We start from the raw sequence: 20,976 nt of genomic DNA on the forward strand, positions 1-20,976 counted from the left end.
TTATCCTAGTTACGCCAGTGAAGTGTTCGCCAGAGGTGTGGTGAATAGGAATTTCATGCCTCCCGATTCACCATTAGCTCTTCCAGGTATGTCTGAAAAAACTGCTTCAGACATTCAACATAAAATATGCCAAGTATCAATAATTATTAATATTTTTGAGGAAGTCCAGACAGTGTTAATTTTCCCAGAAATTCATTTGAAGACGATTCTTCTGAAAAAAAAAAATCTCCTGCAATTTAGCCTCGAATTTTTCTCAGGTGTGCTCTCAGCACTTAGTATTCCTTTTTGTATGAGCAGAAAGTACTTTTAGTTACACGAGGATTTCCTCCCTGTAATTCAATGATTTTTCAAGATTTTTTTCACAAACAACCTATTTCTAAACTTTGTTCAAAAGTTTTTGAATATTTTTTTCCAAAAATTATTAAATAATCCGAATTTCTGTAATTTTTGTTTTAATTCTTCAAATATTTATCTCTTCTACGAGATACTTGATGAACTTCTCTAGCAATGTTCTTCATGTTTTTTCAATGTATATTATTTTGAGTCCCTTCTATGCGAACTTCTATAAATTCCAATATTGGTGTACCAGAAATCGAATGTTCCATAAAATATTCATACACAGATTTTTATGCAAATCCTTCAAGGAATATTTCATGACAAGCAATTTTATTGAATGCTGATGTACGCCGCCAACGACACCTCCGAAATTTGTAATCGGCATGACGCTGATGACGAAGCCGCCGCCGATCGAAAACATTTCGGCGCACAGGTCTACGATTCCTCCATATTTCCAATACATGCACTCTACCATTTCTTTTGCCTTATTGATCTTGAAGCGGTATTGTTAATTGATTCAAAACGTTTCCAGAACCAAATTTCTTGATGTTTTCTAAATCTAGCCCAGTATTTCGTTCGACTGCATGTAAATAGTTCCCCTATTATCATGCAAACAGGCATTTTTGTAAACGAGATAATTTGTTGAGCTGGACAAAAAAGCAAGTGGCTTACCGCAAGCGTCGCAAGAAGCCGCAGTAGTTTGCGCTTATCGCTGGGTTTAATTGATAATGATGCTGGCAGACTGACCAGTGAACGGTTGTCGCCCGCAGAGTGGCTGAGGTTTTCCGCACATACGTTCGACTACATACCATGTTCACGAATGATGAGAGGGTAAATTGTACCTATCGGGGAAGTAACAAGTGCAGCAAGTCAGCGCAGCTGACCTGGTATATCATCGTGTTGCTTTGGTCTTTCTGTTTATGTTGATGTTCGGGATAAACTACTAAGATTTACTTTGTTTTTTTTTTTATGTCCAATCATGATCTTATGGATTACATTAAGGCTCAAGAATCCATCATTAAATCATCAGCAATCATCAAAAGTGTTCAAATTTAAAGATATCCACATGGAAATCTATCATTACATTACAGATGGCAAGTGAAATGCAATGATAGATTTTCAAGAATGTTGCTTCAATTTTGAGCAAAAAAACTGGTTTTGAAAATTTGAAAAACGATGATGGTTATTTTCCTCTTAAATTCTACAAATACAATTTTACACAGTAGAAGCATTAACCTAAGAATGCTAATGTCGCGACTGTTCGTGTTACAACATCTAGTTTGCCACGCGTTGACAGCGTGGGTACCGGGCCTCAAACTGTCAAATAAATTTTAATCATAACAAACGATGCTCTACAACACGGACATGAACTAACAAGGGAAAAGTACTAATAAATTATCTCAGTTTTGCGCTACTGGCGTTCTACTGCTAATATTTATTTATTTTTTTTAATTATATCGGTAAAAATATTAGTTACGGGGAGCGGGTCATTTGGCATAAGGTCTTTTGGCATGATATCAACTGTTCTGTGTTGAATCAGACCGGAGCTAGTAATTTTTCTTATAACTACACTCAGGCAAATGGACTATCGATAAACATAGGAATCCCTTATGAAAATTCGCCACAAGGAATCGGGTTGAAATTCATAAATTTGCCTTATGAATCCGAAATTTGAAAACAAAAATAGTTTTCGCGGCAACCTGGAATTGAACCAAGGACCTTGCGATCGATAGGCTGCGTGTACCCCGCGCCTATCGACGCCTTGGTGTGCGGTGATGCTAAAACGATACATAAAGCGTTTGTATTGCGATAATCGTTCCTTTTTTCATAAGGCAAAATGTATGAATTTCGATAGTCCAGTTCGCTGCGTGTAGGTGTTCTGTGTTAGACAACACTATCATCCTTACTTGATAAAATGAAATAAAGCTTTTATTAACATTTTGTTAACAACATATTACATTTCATTTGCCGTAGCAATTACGAATTTTTACAGGTGAGTTGATTTCGCCTGCTTATAAGAAAAAAAAAACGCTTTCAATTTACTCAACCTAACGTAACCTAAATATATAACGCATTAATCGTGGCAATAGCAGGTTGTAACGATTTTTGCTTGAAATTATCAATTATTTTATTTGACATTTGTTCCAATGTTTCAACATTGGATATTCTATGTAACTCATTAGTACTATACCAGGGAGGAAGCTTCAGAATCATTTTCAAAATTTTATTTTGAATCCTCTGCAAGGCTTTCTTCCTGGTTTTACAACAGCTAGTCCAAATTGGTAAAGCATACAACATGGCTGGCCTGCAAATTTATTTGAAGATCAAAAGCTTGTTCTTAAGACAAAGTTTCGATTTTCTGGTAATAAGTGGATACAGATATTTTATATATTTGTTACATTTGGCTTGAATGCCCTCAATGTGATTTTTGAAAGCTAAATTTTTATCATGCCAAAGACTGTCGAATGCTTTTTCTATGTCTAGAAAAGCAAGACCAGTAGACTAGCCTTCAAGTGTGTTGGAACGAATCAAATTTGTTACACGTAAAAGCTGATGAGTGGTCGAATGTCCATGGCGGAATCCGAACTGTTCATTGGCAAAAATTGAACTTTCGATTATGTGGACCATAAGTCAATTCAAAATGACCTTTCCAAAAAGTTTACTGATGGAGTAAAGCAAACTGATTGGACGATAGCTAGAAGCTTCTGCAGGATTTTTGTCTGGTTTTAAAATTGGAACAAACTTAGCATTTTTCCATTTGCCAGGAAAATATGCCAATTGAAAACATTTGTTAAATATATCAAATAAGAATTATAAAGCTACTTTCTGGAAGTTTCTTGATGAGGATGTCGAAAATTCCATCATTGCCAAGAGCTTTCATATTTTTGATTTTATTTATAATAGCTCTCACTTCTTCCAAATCAGTCTCCCAGGAATTTTCGAAAACATTTCCATGATTGAGAATCCTCAGTAACTTTATTTTCTATTGGACTAGGAAGTCCTAAATTAAAATTGTGCGCACTTTCAAGCTGAATAGCAAGTTTTTGACGTTTTTCGCAATTAGTTAGTAATAATATGTTTTCCTCTTTCAGTGCCGGTATTGGCTTCTGAGATTTTTTCAAAATTTTAGATAATTTCCAAAAGGGCTTAGAGCCAAGGTCCAATTGAGAAATTTTATTTTCAAAATTTTTGTTACGTCAGTTTCATCATCGCTTTGGGATGGTACACAAATTTATGTCACGCTAAATTTCTACTTTTTCTACCTCACCAACCCCCCTTGGAGCATGCCATGGATTCGGTAATCCTCAGCGGTTCCTTAAATATTTATTTCGCTAGCAAATAATAAAATAATCAATTTAAAAAACTTACATGCTAGAGCAAGTCCTACACCACCATCTACCTATTTACATCTGTTTTTATCTATCATTCGTTTTGTGTTGTGAGTATGCTGGTGTTTTGTACATTTTGTTTTCCTACTTTCAACTTATCTATCAGACCGTTGTATGCGGACCTGAACTTGATGGAGTCTCTTTGCACATTAACAGAATACGTTTCTCCTTTAATTTTAATGTAGAATGGTTCCGCTATTAATCGTGTGTCTGTTCTCGGTATTTCGTTTAGTATATTAGTCCTAACAAAATTGAAGCAATGTCCTTCGTTAATTGTATGTTGAACTAATCCAGTGCTTCCTATTTTTTTAGTTTTAACACCATTTTTGTGTTGTTCTAATCGTTTACTTAAAAATTGACTTGTTTGATCAATATATATTTTGTTTCCGCACACTCCACAAGGGATTTCATATACTACATTTGTTCGTTTTTGTTTATCAATTTTGTATTTCAGTTTGGTAAATACATGGTTTTTATGCTTATCTATAGGTTTAAAAGCCCTGGGCTTGGGATTATATTTTCCAGGGAGCGATGAGTTTTGATAATTGATCGCTGTTGTTAGTAGCTTTGATTAGATGTTGGTAAATTTTAAAGCAATGGCAACCTTTTTATTACAAAATTTAGATTTTGTCTTCTGACCTAAAGATTCTGGTTAAACTACTGCATAGTACGGCTATCACTCATCAAAATTACTTTCACTTCGGGAAAATATAACTTCAAACTGGCGAGAAGATTACAGACTGAGGGAGGGTTAGGAGCACAATCAGACCCTTGAATGTGCAATGTGGGGTAGTAATTGGGAATGCCATTGACGGTTTGTAATCTTCTACGAGGTTTTCGAAAACCAACAGGGCGCGTGCACCGGGTTGCGGATAGGAGCAAAGGGAGATCAATAGCATCTACCTAAAATAATAGAGCAAAAAGCCGTTCCATGATTAGGTAATGTTGGGCGATCTTCTATGGTGTTCTAGTACTATTCTTCACTCACTGGGAATTCTGGCCTTGATAACATCCATAGTGATAAAAACATAAAATAATACCTAATACTGTAGTAATAAACAAAATAAAATCAATCTTCTATACTTGACAAGGTTTTGAAGACAATCAATGAGTGAAAGAACTACCTATTAGAAAAGCCACATCAGCTAAGGCTATACATATACAAATGTTGGTCATAGGGTCATGACGAGCATTCGGTATGTATGTCTATGATTGATTCTTATCTAATAGGGGCACTAGAAGACCACGCGGACAATTTCGAAACAAACTATTTTTATACATCGGTCTTATGATCCGAAAGGCTCAGCTATGCTGTAATGTCATTTTTTAAGCTATTCATTACTGCTGTTTAATTGTTTATTATTCTAACAAAACTACATAATTACTCATTACTTATCACTGTTCCTATATTCTCTCTTTCTCACCTTCTTATCTGTTGCATGATTATGATCATTACTAATATAATGCATGAGCATGCACAATAAGAATAATTTCAGAATTGTAAGCAGTCAATGGATAACTGGATAGAATATCTTCGAAAAGGGTGCTCAAAACAGAATAATTCTGGTCAGGGAAGTATAAACATCATGAGTAAGTAACACATTTCATTTTAATAATATCAAATATTTTTATATAAATCAGCACCGCCAATCAGTGAATTGAATTATAATTTTATATCTGTACATGATAAAAACAGATAAAGTTTGTAAAGTTGTCACCATCGATTGAATTGCGTTCTTTTTAGTAATGTTCAATCATTAGCAAAAGCTTCTAAAGCGTCGCATCGTGCCATCAGCAGTTCTTAGCATCACTCTCATATTGTTATAAATTTCTATAGAGCGATCAGCTAATTCTTTCTTACTTGTACAATGGTTTGGAATTTTAATAAATCAAAGCAAACTCCAAAACTCAAATTAAATTGCTCTCAGCACATTTACATTTTGCAGCATTAATCGCATTACTGTGTCAAGTCTTCTCCAATTTCCTATACCCTACCCCAACCCTTCCTATCATTTCCGATGGTGTTCAAGTAGTCCGCATAGACTATTACGGCCATTACCTATCCCTTCCCCCGGCTTTGGACTGACTTGCGCTCTCATTGCCCCACCAAACGCTGCAAAATGAAAATGAAAATGAAATCTATAGGTTTAAAAGCAAGTGTAATGTTACATTGTCTTAAATATTTAGCTATTTTTTCTCCCAGTCCAGGTACATAAGGTGTTGACAAGAACTTGTATTCTAGAGTTACTTCTACTTTATGCAATGAGTTGTACATATCTTGAGTTCTCTCTTTAATTGTCTTTTCAACTAATGCTTTTGGGTAGTTATTGTTATTTAAAATTTGTCTAACCGTATTAAGGGAGTCAGGTCTATATTGTGAGTCATTAAGTTAACCCTCTATTACCCAACCCCGCCTTTAGACGGGGTACACTTTGAAATTTTTTGTAAAAACCAAAATTCATAGATTTGCAAATAAAAATAAATCATTGCCCAAAACGTGTTTAGAACGATTTTAGATAACTAAAAATGATATTTAGTCCGAAAATAAAAATTTGGGTATTAGAGGGTTAAGAGACCCAACAGGGCGCGTGCACCAGGTTGCAGTGAGCCAATTCGTCCATAATTTTTCGACAGCTGACTTGCGTGATTGACAACTTTCTTGTGGAAAATCTCAATCGGAAATTATTAGAATTTGAGTTTCTCACAACACTGATAGTAACATTACATTTCTTTATTTGATGTGCACTATAGCCAGAAAAAATAAAAGAAAACCAATTGTATTTTCGCCCTTAGAGGTTCATGTGCGAGAAATGTGTCATCGCCCATTATCGCATAACAGTTGCTACTTGTATATACTTATATAAAGTAGTTTCCTTATTTTGTTTTGCCTGCTAGTCGGGCGGTAGTTTATGTACAAATGTATGTTTCCAAATGCAACTGTGATTTCATTAAACAAGATTCCTTGCTCATTGCCGGTGTTTGAGTTTGAGTCACTTGTTTGATTATCTGTGTTTGGATGTATAGTCTCAGCAAAACTTTCACCGCAATCTCAATCCATAGAGAGATTACGTTCAATAATAGAATCGATCAATTGTATGTAAAATAGCGGACCCTTAAGTAGCTGAATGTTCTCTGATGGCAGCAAGAATTATTGGCAAAACCAGTGCAGTGTAGTTGTATAAAGGCTAAAACGCAATGGTAACGGAACGAAAGCGGAACCGGTACGGCTAGAATTAATCACACCATCTCGACTGAGCTGTCAACGAATGAAAGTGACCCAACAGTAAGTCGACAAACATGTAGTTTGGGCCTTCAAGTTTCCAAAAAGCTAATTTTATTGGAAAGATTCAACTCAACAATCGCAAGTCTGTACAAAGGCCGCTTATCTCGGTAGGTTATTGCATCATAGAGTTCCTTTATCTTGAGGTAATGATCGATGACAAGCTCAGCTTCGCTAGCCACGTGTAATATGGTTGTAAAAAGGCATCTACGGTTATAACGATGCTTTGGAGGATGATTTCCAAACAGTTCTGCTGTAATTGTTAGCAAACGTAAGCTCCTGGGTGACGCTTTCCATACTTAAGTAAGGAGAACCAATCTGGTTAAAAGCGTTTGGGAAGAGCATAAACCTATAGCGGTTGGAAAGCACATATAAGATCATGTGCATAAGTGTAGCAAGCGCATACCAAATGGTTTCTAAAGACGCCGTGTGCATCGTAACCGGGATGACGCCAATCGGGATCATCATCAAGGAAGAACATCTTTAACCAAAATGGTATTAGAGCAGTCCGCAACGCATGTAGAGAGACAACGCTTAGATGTTGATAGCAAGAATTGGGTAACTCCACCAAAGGTAGATGAATAAGATCGGCTAATGCCATATGCGACAGATTGATATAGGGAAGGTGTACCGGTATTCGCCATGTACCAGTTATTCGCCACCCCAGATTATATACCGTTTTACGACATACATGGTTGCCAGTTGTTTAGTGTTCGCTAAATTGCTTTAAGATGATACGGAAACATTCTTGGAAACCGCAAAATTTTCTCAAAAAATAATAGAAAAAAATCATTTTCCTTAAAATGTTTGCTTCTTTGCACATATTTTTCGCCACCTGTTCCTGTTTCGCCACCCTCCATAAGAAATCAACGTAGGTGGCGAATTCAGGAACCGAAATTAAAATCGTGGCGAATACTGGTGCAAGTGGTCCAGTATTCGCCACCACCATTTTTAATACAAAAACAAAGTTTCTGATTAGTTTTTATATTTTTCCTGCTGAGCATGGATTGATAGCTTTTGTTTGATGCATTGACAGTAACCAAAGGTCGTTTGATTTATGTATAAACAATATTTTTCCTTAGGGTGGCCAAAACTGGTACACCTACCCTAAAAGAAATCATGGGGAAGTGAACTTCTACCTGACGCAGTTTCTATCAGGCCACGCTTGTTATAGCCAGTTATCGAATCTTCGGCGTGGTATTGGTCCCCTGTAACAATATTTAAGTCGGCTAGGAAAAGCAGTTTGCCTAGGAGACTTCAGGTACGTGTGCTATATGCACTGGTCCCTCCTCGAAGTAATACCGTAAGGTGGTTCTGGGGAGAAAAGGGTATAAGGCGGAGGGAAATGTGTATGCATTCTATGCACCAACCTATGATTTTAATCCCCTCATTTTGCAACATTGTATAGAAAGTAGACGTAGTAAAAATCACACCTGTTTTCAAGTCTTATCATTGAGAAATTTACCGCCAAGACAATCCTACATGGACACCGCATAGATGAAGTAAGCCCTACATGAAGGGATATCTGACACTGTTAAGGGTCACCTACTATTAGGAATCATTTCCATTTAAATTACATACAGAAAAAAATGTGACTTATAAGTGTGACAACTGTAATTTATTATGTATTCAAATGTAATGTTTGATCATAAGTCATACTCATAGTATAACAATTGACTATTTATTCAATTAATAATTGATTAAGCCCTTATCCATCAATGTATAGAATGATTCAAATTATATTTCTATTTTTATTTCAACCTTCAGCATCACAAGCGATCGTCACGGCTTCCTCCATTGGACCGGATGAGGTTCCACCGCCATACCAGCAGGAACAACAGAGCAGTGTCATTGTAACGTGTCGTGTCTGTCAGGCCTTGATAGATATTTCATGGAAAAAGGAGCAACACGTCGTTAAGTGTTCACAGTGCCATGAGGCTACGGTAAGGATTCCTTCATCATTTGTTTTTATTTTATTTTGAATTTACGGGACGATTATCTATAGTGATACGCGTAACATTGTATTCCTTATTTTGCGACTATTTTACTCGTCTGCGCTTCAGTTTGGGGCATATCAACGGAACCAGCAACGTTTGTTTGCACAAACTCACCTTCGGCTTCTTCGGTCGTATATCAGTGTTGACCGACTGCTATCCATTTTGCACTTGTCTGCACGAATCGCAAAAACCAGAAGATATCATTTGCTTGTGTGCATTAACGATTGTGAAAGTAAATTTCAGTAATCAACCCATAAAAGTGTTTCTTGCTTCAACGAATCTGATCGGAGTAGTAGGACAAATGTACAATCCGTCCCACGTTCCCATGTTTTCTTCTTTCTGGGGTTACGTCTTAGACTTGGTCAAAACCTGCCTCACAGCTTAGTGCGCTACGAACCCTTTCACAGTTATAAATTAAACTGAGAGTTGTTTGAATTTTAGAATTTGTATTTGAATGTGCTGCAAGCATGTAAGCTTGGGAAATCCCTGGATCTGATTTCGAACCGCTACGATATCAGGGCTGGTAGTGAGTCACATTTTATTGACTTGGTCACTTTTTTTTTGAAGCCAGTCACTTTGCAGTCTCTTCTTTGAAGAAATTTCCACTTTTCCTTTTTCTACTATTTCGAGCAGAAATTTAGAACGAAAATATTGAATTGGCATATTTTTTTAAGTAAGGCCTAGTTTTAAGTAAGGTAATCCCCTTCAAGGCAGTATCAAAATATTGATTCAGTGTTTTTATTTTAAGGTAATCATTTTGTGACATGAAGGTTAGGAGCTATTTATCTAAGTACCAATGATTTACAGCTTGATTTTGTTTAAAAAATGGTCGAAATAATTAGTTTTCCTTAAAATTTGAGCTCCCTTGCGCCTATAGTAAACCTATAGTTCCTATAGTAGCACTACTGAGAGAAACTATTTTCTATTATACGAAATAATTGAAGAATTCAGAACTTTTTTACATCAAACAAAAGCTTTTGATCCACACTTTGTAGGAAAAATATAAAAGTTTTGTAAAAATACGGTTTTGATAAGTATTTTGCCAACGCCGTGATGCTAGTGCTACTATAGGAACTGAAATTAGAAATAGTGCTACTATAGGCACATGTATTCCTATAGTGGCACACGCGATAATAAACATAAACATTTGAGTTTTCGTAGTTTTCATATTTTTCCCACAAAACCAAGATAATAAGCTATCAGATGACGTATAAATATTGACGCTAGCGTTATTTTTCGATTTTATACGAATTTTTGTTCTTAGCTATGCGGCTATTGGTACATCGACCCTAAACCGAAATAAATAGATATTTGTTATTATAGGCAACTATACTGCCGTAAATCGCAAGTCAGTCCCATCTGCATTTTCGTCAAAATTGAGTTGAGTTAAGTTTTCAACATCTCTTGCTGCTCTTTCAGCTACACTAATAAAGTAATACGATTTGTTCGGGAAAACTAAGAAAAAAAACAGCAAGTCAAATTGTCCCATAATGAAAAGTAATCGCATATCAGTCCCACTACAGACTTTCACACCGTGGAATACAAAAATGTAACTTGTTTTGATCATTTTTATATTTTTCTCGTAAAGATATCGTAGTGAAAAGTAAGTTGTGAAAGTTTTATTAAGATTGAACATGTTCCAATCCTCTGGAATTTTTTGAATCGTATCGATAACGAGTTTGAAAACTTCACAGCCCATTTTCTCAATGCCCACTTTTTACAGATGGGACTGACTTGCGATTCACGGCAGTAATCAAAATGCCAAGATTCTTAACTCACGAAAAATAGAGACTCCCGGCTAACTTTCTGGAAGAATTTAGGTGTATATTCAGTAGAGATTTACAACGGAAAATGTATAAATTTTCTAAGAAAATTTTCGGAGAAACCAGAATCAACATCTGGCAGACCTGCTGAATAAATTACCAGTGAACTTTCTGCAGAAATTTACGACTATAGAAGGAATCCTGAACCTGCATTCTGAAAGAAAATTATCAAAACTCCTTCGGAGAATAAACCATAGACGGTTAGAAATACAGTCGACTATCCACAACTCGTTATTCTATAACTCGATATACTCTATAACTCAATGGATTTTTCGTTCCCTTCAAATTTCCATACACCGTGCTCTCCATAAGTCGATATATCTATAACTCGATATCTCCACTAGTCGATGTCACGTGAGAGGTAAATTTCTCTCCATGACTCGATAGCTATTTTAAAAGCTTTCTTATTTGGGAAAACGTGGTCCAATTCTTGTGAGGAGGTGAATAAATACTTGCAAGTTGTAATGAATATTGAAAAGAAAGAAAACATAAAACATAGTTTTTCATTGAAAATAACGTTATTATTCGACCATTTCCGAAAACGTTTTTGATAATAGTTTTGTAAAATACTATCAACAAAATAATATTGCTTTCCTACAGAAGTGATCATATATGTATTGGAAATACAGAAACTTGTTCCTTAGATTTTGTGATTTTTTGTTTCGGTATATTCTATAACTCGAATATTATATATTTCGATGGTCCCTTGGATATCGAGTTATGGAGAGTCGACTGTAACAACCCAAAATTAAAAGATTTTATAATCAAAATATTTTGTCAGAAACTTGTCCAGGACTTTAAAAGCGAGTGCTAATTTTCCGAGAAATCATTTCAGAAATTACATTACGTATTCCCACAAATAAATAATACATTTTCCATTGATTAACCCTCGACACTGTTTTTTACACGACTTTGATGAAGTATTTCTAAGCAAAAAACACGTTTCTATAATGAATGCTTGAACATTGTTGAACGATAATAATTAATCAATAGCGATATTAGTGGTTATTCCCTAACGTCAAATCAACCTTTTTATGCAGCAACAAATATGCGATTTCATGGAAAAAACATTTTTTTGATGAAATTTTTTGAAGAATTGTTAAAGGGTTCTTCTCCAAACAATCGACTATTGCCAGGGCCGTAAAAAGACATCATTTAAAACAACTGTTACTTACATTGCAGATTTGTTCTGTGGACCTAGTTTTCAATTTGCAATGTGGACTAAAATTCATTTTTGAAGAATAAACTGTTCTTTTTAAACGCGGGTTTCCAATTTCAAATTAAATTGCCTACCTTTAGGCGTTTAACGTGGTTTATTCCGTAATTAACAACATGTAGTGCTAAAATTGACCGATTTATCAACAAGTTGTAAGATTTTTGAAATTTGATTCAGAATCAGTGACCCCGTATTAAATGAGAAGTATATCTCTTTATTTTTAGAAACCTATGGTTGGTCACTATTTTCATCATTTTGGTCACTAAAGACACTATTAGTTTGCTGTCTGACTGCTACCAGCCCTGTTATTGTTATAAAGATTCATATTTAAAATTTTTATTTCAATATATTTTGGTATAGTCATTGTATTTTTGTAAGATTTAATTCATTTTACTTCATAGGAAATCTTTCATTTGCAAACTTCGAACAAATCTTCAAAAATGGCCAGATATAATAACAGCTAAAACATACTTCCCTCCCCTTGGTTATGCGACCTTGCCGCGATGGGAGGGCATAATCCATTAGCCCATATGATGGAAACCAAAGGCGTAACCTGTAGTGGTGGTATCACATTTTGGCATTTTTTGCTTAAAGCCGCGTCATAATTCATACGGCATAGACGCACTAATATCTCGGATGTGATCCAACGGACATTCTGCGTCATTGATAGAATTGATGCCCATTTCAAATAATTAATCTATTCGAAGTGGACATTAATACTATTGGTGACGTTCAGTTTGCCTTTTGCTAACCAGAATGATACGTAGCCACTCTTACTATTAGCTAGCTAGATACATCGTTATCATATACGACGTAGGGAATACTTAGAAACTCTTAGGAAAATGACTAGTAGATTCACTGAGTAGAAATAAGTGGCGTCAATCTTATTTTAATATGGTTTTTACATTGCCATAATAAGAAATACCTCTTTTGTAACAGCGGTATAAATAATCTAATTCCAGCTTCATTTTCGCAAAATTTACAAGTAGAAAGTAGGCGTTGTGAAGCATTGCATTTGCCATCGAAAAGTGAATCTTGTAGGTGACTGTAATAGAAGCCTAAGGTAACTTTACTCTTCAATATTCACTGCCACACGATATACTCATGTAAAAATGGTCAATCGGCAAAGAAAGCTCTCAGTTAATAACTGTGGAAGTGCTCATAAGAACACTAATCTGAGAAGCAGGCTTTGTCCCAGTTGGGACGTAGTGCCAGAAAGAAGAAGAAGTGAATGGGAAAAGTGAAAATAGAAACAAAGTTTTTCGAAAACTTCTTCTATTTATATTTTTGTTTTGAGTTCAGCAAAAAAAAAATCAACGATAACGCTTAGTTTTGGTAGTAGTCAAACTAAAAAAACATATAGGGGCAATGGGGGCAATATGAACATACGGGGCAATATGAGCCACCCCGGTTTTGACCTCAAAAACAGTGTTTTAATGTCTAGTGTCATTATGATCTGCTAAAGGATGCCTCAAATAGCCACCACAATAAAAACCGTAAGAATATTCGTTTGAACACTCAATATATTTACAAAAATGTACAAATTTGTCCTTCGTCATGAAAAGCTTATAATTTTGGCAGTTCTTAATTAAGCCTGTAAGACTATTATATTTATAATTCTGGTAATTTTTACCAATCCATTGAAACTTCTTCTGATCATAATGAACAGTTCGTGAGCGAAATTAGATTTGTTCGTAAACAAAATTATTGAAAAACAATATATTATTTTCAAGATGAAAGGGCGGGGTAAAATGAGCCACCTAGATTTAAGCATAACTAACGAAGTTTTGAACATAAAAATACATTGCCTAAATATACCAGATTATTTTTTTTACTGCATAGTCATCTTTATGCACCATTACAAGTGGAACACTTTGCTAGAAAATACGTTGAACCAAGAATCACAATTTAGTACTAGTATAACATGGTCTGCCTGACTATGTATTATGTATCTTTAAAAAATAATCCGCTAGAATCAATAATTTCAAGCAAAGCTAATACAATTACCTTTCCAATAATGTACTCTTCACGACTATCAGATATCAGGTATCAGAAGGCCGGCTCCAAAGGCACGTTCCCCGCCATTTGGGAGATTTGTGCCATCGCCATATTTGAGCCTATTTCATCATCTAACCCGATGGGAGAGGAAAGGGAAGGGAAAGATGGGAGGAAATAGGAGTGGGGTCCCTTGAAGAGGGAAGATCGCATAAGCGAATTGAAAGCATGTAGCACCATACCACTATGGGTTCGAACAGCGCCCTAAAAAGGGCACTACAAAACGCATGAGCGTAAAGAGAGCCTATAGCTCATTACCACAGCGGAGTAAGAATAACAGAAAGTCCTTCTGAATTCAGTTTCACTTAATAAATGGAATCGCATTTGCGCAAAAACTAGACAGTTGCATATCAGGTGATACGAAGTTCCATAATCGGAGTCAGGCAGTGGCCTGTCAACGCTCTGACCAAAAGACTGCAATTCTGCTTTGACAGATTTGTTAAATACTTCGCCACCCTTGGAGATGGCTCAGTTATGTACAATTTTGTTTGACGACACGACTCCAAACTATTCCAATATTGCTTGTGCTGAGTTGCCGCCCTAGAATTAATCTGAAGCTTCACCCAGCATTTCGAAATTGGAATAGCCGGCTCAGGGCAGGGTGTCGACTACCTGGAAAAACCTGGAAAGTCAGGGAATGTCAGGGAATTCAATTGTAGACCTGGAAAGTCAGGGAAAGTCAGGGAATTTCACTAGAGGTCAGGGAAAAATATAAATACTACAACATCAAACAAATTGATTGCCTGCAAAGTTACTTATTAGGACAACTCAGCAATAATAATCATGATGTTTACATTTAATACGATTAATGGAAAAAATTGGTAATCACTCTTTCAAAATAGTAGTACACCATTGAGAAAATGCTCTTATGCTTATGCATAGTGAAATTAAAGTCCATTATTACTTTATCCTCAGAATTCAAAATTTTCTTGAATGAAAAGCATCAACAATGCCCTTCAAAGTTGGCGTAGATTGTGCCAAAGATATTTAGTTCTAAACTTTCCTAAATCAACTCATTGCCTAGTTCCGCTTACTTTGCTCGAAAACTTGAGGAAAAATGAAGTTCACTCCATCGAATCATGTCAAACATTACAAGTTTGCTCGAAATATCCTAGTAAAACTGGTAAAACGATAAATAGAGAAAAAAAATGAAGGTTCTCATTTTCAAGAGCACGAAAATTCCAGAATTTTAATCAGGTTGTTTCTAAAAACAATATATATTAAGATTATACCGCAAAGTGCTCTTATACTGATATTTTTCCATTTTGAAATTTCTGAAAATTGCGTGATTTAGAGTTCAAGCGTTATTTCAGGATTTTTATCAGGAGCTTATTTACAAGTATGTCCAGTTTGCTTTTCTTAGATTGTAGTCGAAAAAAGTATCCTTAAATTTGGAAAATTTCTTTGGGAATCCATAAAATGCTTGGAAGCTGAATTTACTGGAATTTGGGTTGAAGAAATCTGCTCGATAATCCATTGGCAGTTTGTGAGATTACTTGGAGATACTCATTGAAAATTCTTGAAACAGTTCCTCAGAGCATTGCTAGAGGCTCGACAAATTCAAGGGGAACATCAGAAAACGTATTATTAGCGAGTTATTCAATATCAAAATGCATTCCATTGATGAATTCGAGAAAAAAATCATATCGGAATACTCAAATATTAGCTGAAATAAATAACCTGTAACGAATTATTTTGAAAAGTTATTGGAAGTATTCTATGAAAAACATTAATACATTTTGCAAAAAAACAAAAAAAAAACTGCGATTACTGAAAAAAATCATAATGAACACATTGAGCGAATGCGTATTTTAAGCCCATAAAAAGGAAATAATTTTTGTTTATCCTCGGCTAGTTTTCAAGTTTTATATAAGTACGACGTGTTGCATTCTTTTATAGTGATGATAATCACATCAAATGACAGAAAAAAAGAGATAGAAAATTGGGTTGGAAAGGTATCGGGACAATAAACACTTTCATGAAATTTAGTGAATACAATATTCTTAATGACTGACAATCGTTCTTTTATGTGAAAAGGCTCTTCTTTAATCACAATACAGGTCGGATTCGACCCAAGTAACCACAAGCATTAAGGTATTACCGTATTTTAACTTTAATTCAACGAGTGCAATGCATCATTGCTTTTATTCTGCAATATGCGTGCAGTAATGCTTTAATTCCATTTTATGAATGCAATGTAGCATTGTTCTATTGTAGCAATGAAATGTGCATTAATGGGTGATATACGGTCACCATTCAATGCTTCATTGCATCATCTTACTCAATGCTTCATCGCAACAAAAATGGCAAGATTTCATTGCTCTATTTATTGTGAATTTTTCCCTCACTCAGGAAAATAGACTATAAAAATACTTAAATATTCCTAATGAAAATTCGCCACAAGAAATCTTGTTGAAATTCGTAGATTTGTCTTACGAGGAACCAGAATTTGAAAACAAAAAATAAGCAACAACCTGGAATTGAACCAAAAACCTTACGATTGATAGGCCCGTGCGTACACCACACGGCTATCGATGATTCAATGTGCCGAGATGCTAAAACGATACATAAAACGTGAAGATTTAGCCCTTACACAATGAAAACAAAACAAAATCTCAACAGCAAAAAAGCGACAGCCGTGGTAAACTTGCGGAAGTGCAACAGTCGTGTCCACTTACTTATTGCGCATTTCACCCCAAATTGGACTATCACAAAATTCGTAGAGTGCAAAAAAAGTGTGATAAGGGTTCACGCTTGCATCGGATCATTAAAACGTATTCGGTACACTTGTTTCTTGAACCACAAGGAATAAGTGTACTTCAAACACCATCATGATTCGACGTAATCCTGAGCTGCTTACACACTTTGAAGCAGCTTACACACTTGGGACGGTCCATCTTGGAGTGAAATCGACAATATTTATCACTGGTAACGAAAGGGAGCTGCTTGAAGTTGCACAATTTTCCCAGCCAAGACATGCAGCATTCATGGTCCGGAGGATAGGCGCGGCGAGTCATTTGGGTTAATTCTACGACTGGCGTGAGGTGACAATTGTCGGTCTCGTATAGCGAGGTGACAATTGTCGACTCGAGTGAAGTGACTATCCATTTGATTTGCACGGCGAGTCACTTCACTCGAGTCGAGAATTGTCACCTCGCTATACGACACCGACAATTGTCACCTCACGCCACTCGTAGAATTAACCCGATTGTAAACATCACACAATTAATTTGGGTTCAAATCCCGGCGAAAGGAAGTAAACAAAATACACATATGAATCATACCAGAAAAAGCAACATCCAACGAACGAAAATATTTTTGTGTTTCTATTTTTGCTCCTTTCTTTCTTGCATTAAGTACACTTTGGCTAAAGCTTCTATACGATACAGACAGTAACTATACTTTAGCAATTGCCAACATAGAGCTAGGAAATGTAGCCGCATTCACACTTTAATAGCGCCCTTTTCCACTTTAATACTGCAATAATGAGACATGTAATGCAGTATGACTTTATATGCCATATTTTATAGAAGCATATAAAGTGATATTGATGCAACTATATACAGCTGTATGGTTACTTGGGGATTATCCGGAGACTCGATTATCCGGTGACTCGATTATCCGGGATTCGATTATCCGGAATTTTAGACTCGATTATTCGGAATTTGTTTTTTGATGTCCTTGTTTTCCAGTTTTTATGCATAAATCTGAGATAATTTGGTATTCCCTGGGCTTGGGAGTATATTTTCCAGGGAGCGATGAATTTTGATAATTGATCGCTGTTGTTAGTAGTTTTGATTAGATGTTGGGTGAATTTCAAAGCAATGGCAACCTTTTTATTACAAAATTTAGATTTTATCTTCTGACCTAAAAATTCTGGTTAAACTACTGTACTATGCAGTTGGGCTGCACTAGGCTATCACTCATCAAAATTACTTTCACTTCGGGAAAATATAATTTCAAACTGGCGAGAAGATTACGAACTGAGGGTGGGTTAGGAGCACAATCAGACCCTTGAATGTGCAATGTGGGGTAGTAATTGGGAATGCCATTGACGGTTTGTAATCTTCTACGAGGTTTTCGAAAACCAACAGGGCGCGTGCACCGGGTTGCGGGGAGATCAATAGCATCTACCTAAAATAATAGAGCAAAAAGCCGTTCCATGATTAGGTAATGTTTAGCGATCTTCTATGGTGTTCTAGTACTATAAAATTCTTCACTCACTGGGAATTTTGGCCTTGATAATATCAATAGTGATAAAAACATAAAATAATACCTAATACTTAATAAGTACAATGTAGCTTCAATATAGTAATAAATGAAATAAAATCAATTTTCTATACTTGACAAGGTTTTGAAGACAATCAATGAGTGAAAGAACTGCCTATTAGAAAAGCCACATCAGCTAAGGCTATACATATACAAATGTTGGTCATAGGGTCATGGCGAGCATTCGGTATGTATGTCTATGAATGATTCTTATCTAATAGGGGCACTAGAAGACCACGCGGACAATTTCGAAACAAATTATGTTTATACATCGGTCTTACGATCCGAAAGGCTCAGCTATGCTGCAAAGTCATTTTGTAAGCTATTCATTACTACTGTTTATTTGTTTATAATTCTAACAAAACTACATAATTAACTCATTACTAATCACTGTTCCTGTATTCTCTTTTTCTCTCCTTCTTGTCTGTTGCATGATTATGAGCATCACTAATATAATGCATGAGCATGCACAATAAGAATAATTTCAGGATTGAAAGCAGTACATGGATACCTGAATAGAATAGCTTCGAAAAGGATGCTCAAAATAGAATATTTCTGGTCAGGGAAGTATCATCATCAAGGGTATGTAAAATTTTTCCATTATTAACTCATAGATCACTCAAATAAATGAACTAATAATATCAAATATTTTTATATAAATCAGCATCGTCAATCAGTGCAAAAACAGATAAAGTTTGTAAAGTTATCACCATCAGTTGAATTGCGCTCTTTATAGTAATGTTCAATCAGTATCAAAATCTCCTAAAGCGTCGCATCGTGTCATCAGCAGCCCTTAGCATCACTCTCATATTGTTACTATTTTGTTGTTTATAAAATTTCTAGAAAGCGATCAGCATATTATTTCTTACTTGTACAATGGCCGATCTATTTGGAATTTTAATAAGTCAAATCAAACTTCAAAACTCAAATTAAATTGCTTTCAGCACATTTACATTTTGCAGCATTAATCGCATTACTGTGTCAAGGCTTCTCCAATTCCCTATACCCTACCCCAACCCTTCTTATCCTTTCCGATGGTGTTCAAGTGGTCCGCATAGACTATTACGGCCATTACCTATCCTATCCCCCGGCTTTGGACTGACTTGCGCTCTCATTGCCCCACCAAACGCTGCAAAATGAAAATGAAAATGAAATAAATCTGAGATAATTTGGTATTGCAATATACAATATGAATGGTTTTGCAGTTTGCATACGTTCATGTAAGAAAAAAAAGGGGGTTGAAAAAGTGATTTTTTGTGTATGCTGGTCAAAATTTTTGTTTTCTTGTAAAGGCCCCTACTGTTCCTAGAAATAATTTCTGACTACGCCACCGTATCATATAAATAAAATAACGAAAAAAGATAATATTTAAGTTCTTTTTAAAGAAAAAGATTTACATTTTTTTCTTAGTGATTCGATTATCCGGAAGATTCGATTATCCGGAGTGCAAAAAAAAAAAAATCGATACTCCGGATAATCGAGTCCGACCTGAAGCTGAGAAAAAGTTTAAGCCAACTTTTAATGGACAATTGAAGCAAAACATAAACTTTTATACCGGCAAAAAGTTTATAAAGAATACAGGTTGCATACAATGTAAACATTTTTGATGAAATATGTATATTTTCAAAGGATAAGGTCCATCTTGCCCCATGTGCTCATCAAAAATCCTCCTATATTTGAAGAGTTAAGGAGTTTCTGAGAGAAATATTAGAAAAGTTCCTGAAGAAGTATTGAAGGAATACTTGAAAAAAAAAAATACGATTGAGAATTAAAAACAGTAATTTCTGAGAAATATCTGTTGAATTCCTTGAAACGATTCTCTAAGAAAGTTCTTTGGTAATGGCTGGAATTTTACCTGGAAACAGAAATAGTCAACATTCAGGTAGAATGTAATAGTCGTTTATGCCAGAAACTTGTGGAATCATATATGAGATAGCTCAGTATCCGAGTACACCCTTTTTACAACTTTAAATGCATATTTTGCGCTTGCACGTTTAAAATGGGTATGGTCAATAGATGACAGTATTTTCTGAAGTTGTACTCAGCTTTTTCAGCTTTATTCATACGAATTATCAAGTTTGAAAGGTAAATACACAAGTGTTAATTTTTTAATATCATTTTGAATAAACGCTCAAGAAAATTATCTGACAGGTGTATTTAAGTAAAGTAAAAGCTTTTGCTCAATTTATTCATACGATATGAAACATTCCAAAACAAAAAATCAGCATGGTCTGGAATGTTTCTGGAAATTGACTGGAAGGTCAGGGAAAGTCAGGGAACTTTATTTTCAAAATTGAGTCGACACCCTGCAGGGCCAATGAAGTCATGCGATGCTCCATCGCGAGCTAGCTCATCAGCCAATTCATTTCCAGCGATGGAAGAATGACCAGGTACTCATACAAGGTTTACAGAGTTGACTGAATTCAGTTCCTCAATTTGAGTTCGACATGCGATAACAAGCTTCGACCTTGAGTTGGCCGAAGCAAGAGCTTTTATAGCAGCCTGACTATCTGACATACTTTACAAACAGCTAGACGTCCACTTCTCCTGTGAAGGGAGTTGTGTAGAAAATTTACTTATAAGCAAAGTGACAAGCAATTATGAGATCACT

General features: G+C 35.6%; 1 protein-coding gene across 8 annotated transcripts in view; it reads left to right on the forward strand.

Moving 5' to 3' along the window:
- The window catches only part of LOC5574542 (type 1 phosphatidylinositol 4,5-bisphosphate 4-phosphatase), a 44,656-nt gene that overhangs the window by 11,081 nt on the left and 12,599 nt on the right, over positions 1-20,976 (forward strand). For all 8 annotated transcript variants that reach the window (XR_002500236.1, XR_002500237.1, XM_021843569.1 and 5 more), the window contains one exon: positions 8,773-8,948. Coding sequence is in view for 6 of the 8 variants with exons in the window: in XM_021843569.1 (XP_021699261.1) it covers positions 8,773-8,948 (176 nt within the window). In the remaining 2 variants the exon portion in view is untranslated. The remainder of the gene's footprint in view (positions 1-8,772; positions 8,949-20,976) is intronic.

The sequence above is a fragment of the Aedes aegypti genome, chromosome 2 (assembly GCF_002204515.2).
Source record: "Aedes aegypti strain LVP_AGWG chromosome 2, AaegL5.0 Primary Assembly, whole genome shotgun sequence".
Taxonomy (NCBI): Eukaryota; Metazoa; Arthropoda; class Insecta; order Diptera; family Culicidae; genus Aedes; species Aedes aegypti.